The 10,000-nt window shown below is 41.6% G+C and overlaps 1 protein-coding gene across 2 annotated transcripts in view; it reads left to right on the top strand.

The window, feature by feature from the left end:
* Positions 1 to 10,000, top strand: part of LOC143020273 (low-density lipoprotein receptor-related protein 4-like) — a 297,790-nt gene that overhangs the window by 220,897 nt on the left and 66,893 nt on the right. For both annotated transcript variants that reach the window (XM_076176505.1, XM_076176504.1), the window contains 2 exons: positions 2,370 to 2,551; positions 8,101 to 8,264. In XM_076176505.1, coding sequence (XP_076032620.1) covers positions 2,370 to 2,551; positions 8,101 to 8,264 — 346 coding nt within the window. The remainder of the gene's footprint in view (positions 1 to 2,369; positions 2,552 to 8,100; positions 8,265 to 10,000) is intronic.

Genomic DNA, 10,000 nt, shown 5'->3' with positions numbered 1-10,000 from the left:
CAAAGACCAAGTGAATACACACACACACACACACACACACACACACACACACACACACACACACACACGCACACACACACACTGTATACAATATATATGACATGAAAAACACTTGCAAAGAGAGTGGAGCAGATATTGTACCAGTGAATGATCAAGTACCAAATAAAACGTCGTTATGCCCTCTTTGATGAAATCCATTTCTTAGATAAATGTAGGAGGATTTCAAAGCCCCTTGATGGAAATAATAACGAAATCATTGCCATGATGTACATGATTTTATCTTTTGCATATGTGTGTATTGAAGGGGAGAAAACTTTACAGATATTTTTTTATTTTCGTTACTTCTCTAGTGTGGGTGGCATAGAATAGAAGTTAATGAAAAAATACGATAGATGAGATATATGGGGTATAGCGGCGAAAAGCATAACGGAAAGGACTCAACTCATGAATTGCGTATTCTGTTTAGGGACAGGTGAACACAAGAAACAAAGATAAAAAGTGTACCTGAGCGTGCTTAGGTTTACCCGACATCTAATCTAGGAAAGTCCCAAATACCGATGTCCGGGGACAGCTGGATAGGTAGACAGCAATAATGATGACAGCGGCAGACACACGGGCAAACGATGACATTATTTGTGATACGAGCTTTAGTGAATCTCGCCGCTGGGTTGCATGGCTATGGGACATTGCCCAACGCGTTGTCTCACTCGCTGTGTTGAGTGGACTGTCGTTATAATGGATCCGTTCACCCTTATCCACCTTAACGATGTGTTCCTGCATTGTTCATCGGAGGAATTCTGCTGCCCTGGTCTCGTCGCTGAGGCCGGGTTGGACAAACATACTGTGGTGTTTATAAAGTGCATGACCTAACGTGATTAGTTTTGTTGGCCCATGTGTAGATACGAGTGACATACACACATATATCAAAAGCTCTTTCCCACTTACAAGGGAGGTAGCCAAAAAACAAAGGCATAAAAACCACTCACACCCATTCCATCCCCAACATACTCCACTCTTGTGTTGGTACCTCCTGGATGATGGGTCAACCCTGCATCTCGCCCACTGCCCTGGGTCAGAAGCAGTGTCGCAAGACACAGCACATCCACAGCATGGCCACTTCATTAAATCGGTGACCTCCTTCTCCATCCCCTCATGCAGAAAAGGAGAAGACGGGGAGAAATCCCTTCGGGTTGTGTCAATTTACTTCTCATACATACTCCCTCACCCCCCATCCCCCACCCACTCCCCCTAATGCATCACAGTATCATCCAAACCCAACCATTCTCCATTCACCCTTATCATCTGTCTTCTCCCGTCCTTCCTAAACAGACATTCCCCTCTTTCCCAATGCTCCTTTTACCCCATCCATCCATCTCATCCTAGGTCGACCCCTCATGTTCACCCCTTCCACCTCTGCCTTCCACACATCTTTTACAAATCTTTCTTCACTCATTATTTCCATTTGACATCTGCTCACCTCTTTGCCTCCCTTATCTTAGGCTTTACTTCTCTTCTCTTTTCTTTGTACCTCTCATATGGTTCTCTATTCCTATTTTGTAACCAATCTGTGAAAGCTCGCTTCTTCTCTTCTACAACTTTCTTTGCTTCCTCATCCCTACCTTCTATTTCCTCCCGTCCTCCTTGTTCCACACACCATCGTTGCACACCTTGTGACTTTCTCCTTGAACCCTCTCCATTCATCCTCCACTCCTAGTTCTACTCTATCTTTTACTCTCTCCCACTCCTCTTTCAGCTTCTTGTACTCCTTCTCCTTTTCTTTCTCATTTAAGCGTTAATCTTATAAAGGTATGGAAGTAGAAATTTGATATGGGCAGATTGAAATACCATATAAAGTTATAAGGTTTATGAATTCGTATGTAAACACTGTCAGTAAACAGAATTTGAAATACATATACTTTTTGCTATTGCTATCGAAATTTCTATTACTCGTGGATTACCAGCTTCGGAATATGAAACAATGTTTTCTTTACTCCATAATCAGGAGAGCATTACAACATTTTTTTCTATTATAAGGTTTATGAATTCTGATGTAATCTCTCTGTCAGTAAACAGAATTTGAAATATATCTACTGCTTGCTATTGCTATAGAATTTTCTATTACTCGTGAATTACCAGCTTCAGAATATGAAACAATTGTTTTTTATTCCTTCCATAATCAGGAGAGTATTACAGCATATTTTTTTTTTTATTCCTATGCGGGAAGCTGGTCAACTGGATTAGCAAAGATACAGAGAATAGTTGTCAAATTTTGGCCACGCTTGGCAAGCCACATGAACCTCGGAGGACACGTAAGGTTGGGCAGTTGACCTAATTCATGACAACATATAACTCCGCTCTTCTTTGCTCAGGTACGAGCCCGCGAATCGAAAGGGCCTATTTGGACGGATCCAATCGTCAAGTCATAATCAGCACGAACTTGGTTTGGCCCAATGGCATCACGCTCGACTACCCGACGGATACGATCTATTGGGTCGACGCAAGACATCAAATCATCGAGGCGGCTAAGACTGATGGGTCAGGCAGAAGAAAGGTGGGTCATATGAAATCGACTCCAGGTTGTTATCAGTGTTGTTGTTGTTAGTGATGTTGTTGTTGTTGTTGCTGCTGCTGCTACTGTTGTTGTTATTTGTTATTGTTAGAGTTGTTGTCGTTGTTGTTGTTGTTATTGTTGCTGTTTTTTGTTCTCGTTCTCTAAACTGTCTGTGCGAGAAGACTCGTATCACTGAGGTGGCTGTAACAGTGTTTTCCCACAAATCCCTTATCGAATGTATATTGTGTTGTTGGCGTGCGCGATTGTGTAAAATGCAGTCTACCATAATGTGTTGCATAGTATGGGGTGAAGTGCTGCATCCTGGAGAGTTATCTTCGATGCGGTCATCCAGCCTCTTCTGATAGCTTAGAAGGGCTTGATGGTGGCATCACCGCAATCTGGCCAGGTGAACTGTCCTTTGTTGAGCGGATAACTCGTCCCAGGACAACTCGTCCATGGACAATTGGTCCACAAAACTGCAAACCTTGACAACTCGTCCACAGGAATGTGGACAACTCGTTCACGCATTTTTAGTGATATGTAATCTTATCTATTTGTTATACATTCTACCCACATGTTTATATATTAGGCCATATAATTAAGGGAAAATATGACAAGAATTTTAAATAATAGCCCATATCATTAAGGGAAAATATGACAAGAATAATACACTTTAGTATGTTATCACTTTATTACTTATCACAATGAATCACATGAAAAACATAGGCGTGGATCAGCTTTAGAAGATGTAAGGAAGGTGTGACAAGCATTTTTTTAGCATCATCATATATTGCTTTATATAATACTAATAGTATCTTAATATGACAGCTGTTTAATGTTTAAAAAAAATAAAAACTATGAAAATATTACAAAAACCTATACAATACAGCATATATATAAAATAAAAAAAATCTGAAAGATTTGTAGAAATCTTAGTTGTGGACGAGTTGACCACCCAGGGGGTCAAACCCGTGGACGAGTTGTCCAGGTTTATAGTTTTGTGGACCAGCTGTCCGTGGACAAATTGTCCTAAAATCCTGTCCTTTCGGGAGAGAGAGAGAGGGTTCAGAGGGATGGATGTCAGGAGGTCTGGCATGCAACAATGTATTTTCTTTCAGTTTGTTGATGGAGCAATGGATATGATTGTGGATGTTTCCGGAGGCTAGTATCTGGTGGTTGAGAAGGAAGAGAAGAGAATATTTGTGTGTGATATTGGTATTTAGGTGTTGTTTTGATGTTTCTTGGCGTGTGTGGATGTTCCGTTATGTAATGTAGTGGATGTGCAGTGCTGTGTTTGTGTACCTTTCATTTATTAATGTAAATGGTCTATAGATGTTGTATTTTTGCAGCTTATTGTCTTTAGGGCTTTATTTTGTGTGGTCTATAGGGTGTTGTGGTGTGCCTTAGTGAGATTAGGGGCCCATGCGGGGTTCGCATAATTCATCACTGAGCATATGCATCGTTTGTATACTGTAGTGGTAGTTTCTTTGATTTGTCCGAATGTTGTTCCTGCAACTGATTTAAGCGCGTTAAGCCTAGGTGTGCATTTTGCCCTTATATGTATGATGTGCTGTTTGAATGACATGGATATATCAACGCTTCCAGATGTCGGGTACAGTGTTGTGCGAATAGTTGTAGTTTGGAATGTTGTTGAATGCATGTGTGCCAAGTGGTCCAGTATTTCAGACGGAGGTTGCTTAGGTTGTCAGGGCCACAGGTGAATGAATTTTTGAGGTTATGGATTATATGCTTCGTCTGGCCTTAAATGGTGTGTAGTCTGGGTCTGTGGGGGTAGTATTTGTTAGGTCGAATGATGCGTCGGTCGTCACGATAAAGGGTGAGATGGCTTGTCTGTGCAAAATTATTTCGAGTGTTTAAGGGTAAGTTGACGTTTGTTGTGGTTATTGCTGTGTGAGAGCGTGTTATGTTACTGTTAGTAGTGTAATGCTCTTGATTTTTAAACATTTTTTGGGTGTTTGTTTCGTGATTAAATGTGTTGACAATATTTGTAATTTAATGTTTCTATTCTTATATTTTTTGTTGATCTCAGAGTTAAGTGATTACATTTGGTCTGTTTTGTTATGTGGGATAAGTGTAAGGGTATGGTGTTTAAGTGAGTCGCGCTGTCTGACGAGGGTTTGGATTTCTGGTGCGAAGTTTGGGTTGTGTGATTTTCTCTTGGATCTTGGGATGTATTTCTTGTTTGCCTTTTGTATGTCTATGTTTGTGATTGGTGTACTGTGTCTTCTCAAATTGTTGTTCTGTCTCTTCAGTGATTTTTTTTTTTTTAATTGGTGTGTGCGTGTGCCTGTGGTCAATTGGAGTGTATCATGTTTTGGTGGGGATGATAATTGAAAAGTGGTCGGATCCGAAGTCTCCGACTACTTTTCGAGAGGTTACTGGGGTTAAACAGGGGGAACAGGTGATGTTAGGAGAGAAGGGGGTGTAGGGGGCTTGATGGGGGATATGTGTGTGGTTATGGATGTTGTTCATGATGGTCAAGGAGTCCAGCTGTGTCTACAGATCAACCCCTTTGTCCGTGTCGATATTGTTAACTTACCAGGTTGACGACTTGGTGTTGAAATCACCACCCAGGATGGTGGCAAGTTGATTGGGGTTGGGCCTAAAGTTGTTTGGAACTATGGGGGATGATTGGGGGATGTAAAAGTTAACTATTGTGATCATGGCTTTGTTAACTATTCGGATTCGGATTTATTGGGTTTCAGTGGTGCTGCCTGTGGGAGGGAGGAGGGATTTGTTGGTGGTACTTGTGTCCACGCAAGCAGATGTATTCGTGGATAAGCGTGATGAGTCCACAGTCATTTCGTCTGATGGTGGTGAAATTATGATTTTTTTTTCTTTTCTTTTTTTTTAACGTCGTAGTTTTGTCTTGTATGACAAGATAGCCAGACTACCAAGTATCAACGACCTCACTGTGGCCACGCGGTCGTGACGTCATGTGGAGGGCTTCGGCGGTCAACCAGCCATCCACCCACCTATCAACACTCAATACCAGAGACATGAAGAGACATCACAGTTACAGAGGCTTTTCTCAGCCTATCCAAAACATTAGGAAATAAAGATCGGTCGAAAAGTTACTATTTTATCTTTTATTATTATCTAGTGACTGAAAGAACAAATGAGTGCGTGATGTTATACCGTACAGTGTTTCGAAGTTCTGTTTAGTTTATTTTGCAAGTTTTATAATTCTCTTACTTTGCTTCCTTGTCAAAGTGATAACCCTGTTTAAAACACGCATTCTGAAAAAAAAAACACGCGACAATAAAGAAAGCAATTACACCAAATGACAAATTTACATACTTGTTGCAAGCTCATGAACTACTCTTTTTCCAGGTTTTAGCTCATTCTAACCATGGTGATATTTGAACAGACTTCCCATCCTTTTTTTTTTCTATAAAAAGAAAAAAAAAATCTTCACTGTCATAAATTTTTCCTTTTCTCGGCCAAGCATTGTCACTGCAAGGTACATTATATTCTTGAAATTGATACTGGGGGAGCTTGTGGGTAATGTACCCATCCACATACCGCAGACCATCTACTTCTGCTAAATTCTTTACAGTACACTGTTGGCTGTCCATTGGATCGCCGTTTTTATCATTTTATTGCACAGAATCCCTAAGCTCTAATGAAGCAAACGGCAGAAAATGTTAGCTCCCGCTGCAGATACTGCTCCTTAAGCGGCCCATACACGATCTATATTGCGCAATTTCATTGTCAATACTCTGAATTGACAATTAAATTGACCGTGTATGGGCGATATATCGCCCATACACGGTCAATTTAATTGTCAATTCAGAGTATTGACAATGAAATTGCGCAATATAATTGATCGTGTATGGGTCGCTTTAGAGTCCATTGTAGAGGAAGACCCTTCTGACATGTTTACATCATCTTGACTCCTCTGAATGACTTCTCCGACACATCCACTGTGAACATGCCCCCCTTCCTCTGTTTTGTTTGAAGAAGTCTTCGAGTTCGTTTTTTTATGCCATTGTAAGATGTTGATGTGTGTTCTGTACGTGTCGTAGGTTGCTATACATGGTTGGGGCACAGGTAGGGAGGATTAGGATCAGCGTTGGAAAGAGGGAGAGGAGTGGTTGAGGAGTTGGGAGAGGGGATGGGAAGGGGTGGGGTGGGATGGTGGGAGTGCCATACAGAACAGGTCCAGTTGTTTGTGTATTGCTTTGTCTGCAAGTGAGGTTGGCCCAAGTCGAGCCCCTTGTCAGTCGGTTTAGAGCAAGTTGGACATGTGTAGTTTGTGATGGGCCCAAGGTTTCTCTCCACATCTCCGACTAATAGTAGGAGAAGAAAGATTATCACCGGAGAATCACCCTCCAGTGTAGAAAAAAAGAAAAATGTGATGGTGCTTTGTTGGAAAAAGGGTTGTGGTACTCGTCCGGGTAACCGAAGCCACTCACAGGGAATGGTGGCAGGGGATTTCTTGTAGCTGTTTGGCCCCTAACTCTTGGGGTTAGGGGTAGTTGCTGCCATATTAGGATCTGTTGATGTTGTTGCAGATGGTGCTGTTATTGTTGTCGGTATTGTTGGTAATGTTGTAGATGCTGTTCTTGGTGGTAATGGAGGTGTTGGTTTAATTGTGGTGGTGTTGGTGGTGTCGGAGGTGGTATTGATATTGGAGGAGGTAGTGATGGTGGTGGTGTGTGTTTGTTTGTTTGTTTGTGTGTGTGTGTGTGTGTGTGTGTGTGTGTGTGTGTGTGTGTGTGTGTGTGTGTGTGCGTGTGTGTGTGTGTGTGTGTGCGTGTGTGTGTACGTGTGTGTGTGTGTGTTTGAATGTCTCTGTTTTTGAGTGTGTTCGTGTGTGTCTGTATTTGTGAGTGTGCTTTAAAAGCCAAAACAATCCACCCCTATTTCTACCCTGACAACCACGACCCATTTAATTATATTGGGTAATGGGGTTCTGTACTGGTTTTAAGGTTATGAGTGATCTGGAAATAAGGTGACTGGTTTCGTGATGAGTGTGCTTATATTAGAATGCATGAAGACGCACAGGGAGCAATTGGCATGCAAAATGCGATGGGGAAAATGACATAGGTAGGAGTATACCAATCCAATTCTAATTTACGTGAACTAATAGTGTTTTGATAAATATTTGCTGATTTATTTTTCAAATCGTAGATGTAAGGGAAATCATTAAACAGAAGACAATTCCAGAGACTCCCAATGGAAGGCGAAGAACATCACAAGAGTACCGTTTGGCTCTTGTAGGAATCACAGTCTGACGAGTTAAACACCATATAAGGACGGAGCCATTATTTGTACGACGTTTCGCTTATTACAGCTTTTTCAAGTACTGTAATAAGCGAAACGTTGTACAAATAAAGGCTCCGTCCTCATATGGTGTTTAACTCGTCAGTCTTATCGGCAACTACCACTTTCATGAAAAGGAATCATAGTGTCAATTATATAGGGGAATAATGAACATAAAGAATTGTGGAGCTCATCAAATTCGTCTGATTTAAGGAAAAACAAAATCTTTAAAGCTGGCACGTAAATTTCCTTTGCTACAGGTCAACCACCAAACTCTGCCACATCCCTTTGGGATCACCGTTTTTGAGGATACCCTGTACTGGACAGACTGGAAAACAAATTCTATCCACAAGTGCAACAAAAGAACGGGAAAGAACATGACCATCCTACATGAAAATATCGTCTTCCCGATGGACATTCAGAGGTAAGTGAAGGCTATAACAGTTGTCCAGCGACTTTCTAATTTCGTTTTCTACACGTGCGGAGCGGTATAGAAAAAAATCGCACTCACCAGCTCTCTCTCTCTCTCTCACACACACACACACACACACACACACACACACACACACACACACACACACACACACACACACACACACACACACACACACACACACACACACACACACACACACACACACACACACACACACACACACACATTCACAATACTTTTATATTCATATACCAAAAGACTTCATCCCTTTTATAAGGGAGGTCATTCAAGGGTATCGCTGTTACCCAGCCACTATCTGGGTAAGGAGCTATGCAGCTTGATATACACACATACGCGCGTGCATTGATTCATTACACATAAATAATTGCAGCACCAATAGATCTTAAAAGGACAAAAGCCACAACAACCTTTACCCTTCAGGAATGGAACTTCAAACCATCCAACTATCCTTCACATCATGTCATTGTTTTATACAGTCAATTCTATTCTTCTCTTTCTTTCTCACGCATATGTACATATACTGTCTTCTTTCTTCTTCTTTTCCTGTTGACATTTCCCATTTTCATATGTGGTCGCTGTTCCTCGTTAGTCGTTTCCACTGGTTTCGGTCCATCACCTGCTCCTCCTCCAACGGTTTCTCCTACGGTGACGCCTACGTAGGCGGCATGAGGAGCAAGTGGGTACTCGATGATGCCGACGTCGGCATCTTGATTATATTTATTGTAGTCGTACCTACGTAAACTCCATTCTCTCTAAACTGACTTCATCATATTTTCTATGGTTATCAAAATACACGGGTGAAAGAGAACGAACGATTGAGCACTGACTTTATTTTTTATAATGCGATTATTATGACGCAACATCGCACGTCGGGCAGCTAATGCTGCCAGACGTGCGATGTGCCCCGGAGTGAAGAGGGGTCCTCTCTCAGTCTGTCCTTCCAGCGCAGCTTGGGTATCCCTCGCCAGCGTCTGCCCTGTACCTCCATCTCCATTACTCTCCTTCCCACGTAGTCTTCATCTCTTCTCTTTACATCGCCGAACCAATGTAATCTCCTTTCCTGCGCTTTCGCCGACGCATCCACTACTTTCACAGTACCGCGGATCCTATCATTCTTTATCCTATCCAACCTCGTCACCCCACACATCCACCTCAGCATCCTTATTTCTGCGACGTCCAGCTACCTTTCTTGTACCTTTTTCAGCACCTATGTCTCCGCTCCGTACAATAACGCTGGACTCACTACTGTCTTGTACACCTTTCCTTTTACTCTGACACTTATCTTGTTGTCACATAGCACCCTGATATATATATATATATATATATATATATATATATATATATATATATATATATATATATATATATATATATATATATATATATATATATATATATATTTGTACACCACTGAATGGGTCCCAGTGATTAGAGATACATTTTAACAACCACAATGCACTTTAATTCTAAGCCATCAAAGGCCAGCATGCTGAAATTGAAATGTGGTACTGCCCAGGACTCGAACCCGGCATCTTCATGACAAGTACGACAGTGACTTTCCAACTAGCCTATCAAGAGATATGAGGATGCCGGGTTCGAGTCCTGGACAGTACCACATTTCAATTTCAGCATGCTGACCTTTGATGGCTTAGAATTAAAGTGCATTGTGGTTGTTAAAATCTACACGCACACACACACACACA

Source organism: Oratosquilla oratoria, chromosome 39 (genome assembly GCF_046742065.1).
Source record: "Oratosquilla oratoria isolate Oo_2021 chromosome 39, ASM4674206v1, whole genome shotgun sequence".
NCBI classification, from domain to species: Eukaryota; Metazoa; Arthropoda; class Malacostraca; order Stomatopoda; family Squillidae; genus Oratosquilla; species Oratosquilla oratoria.
The sequence above is the reverse complement of the archived record's forward strand: the minus strand, read 5'-3'. Positions and strand labels throughout refer to the sequence as shown.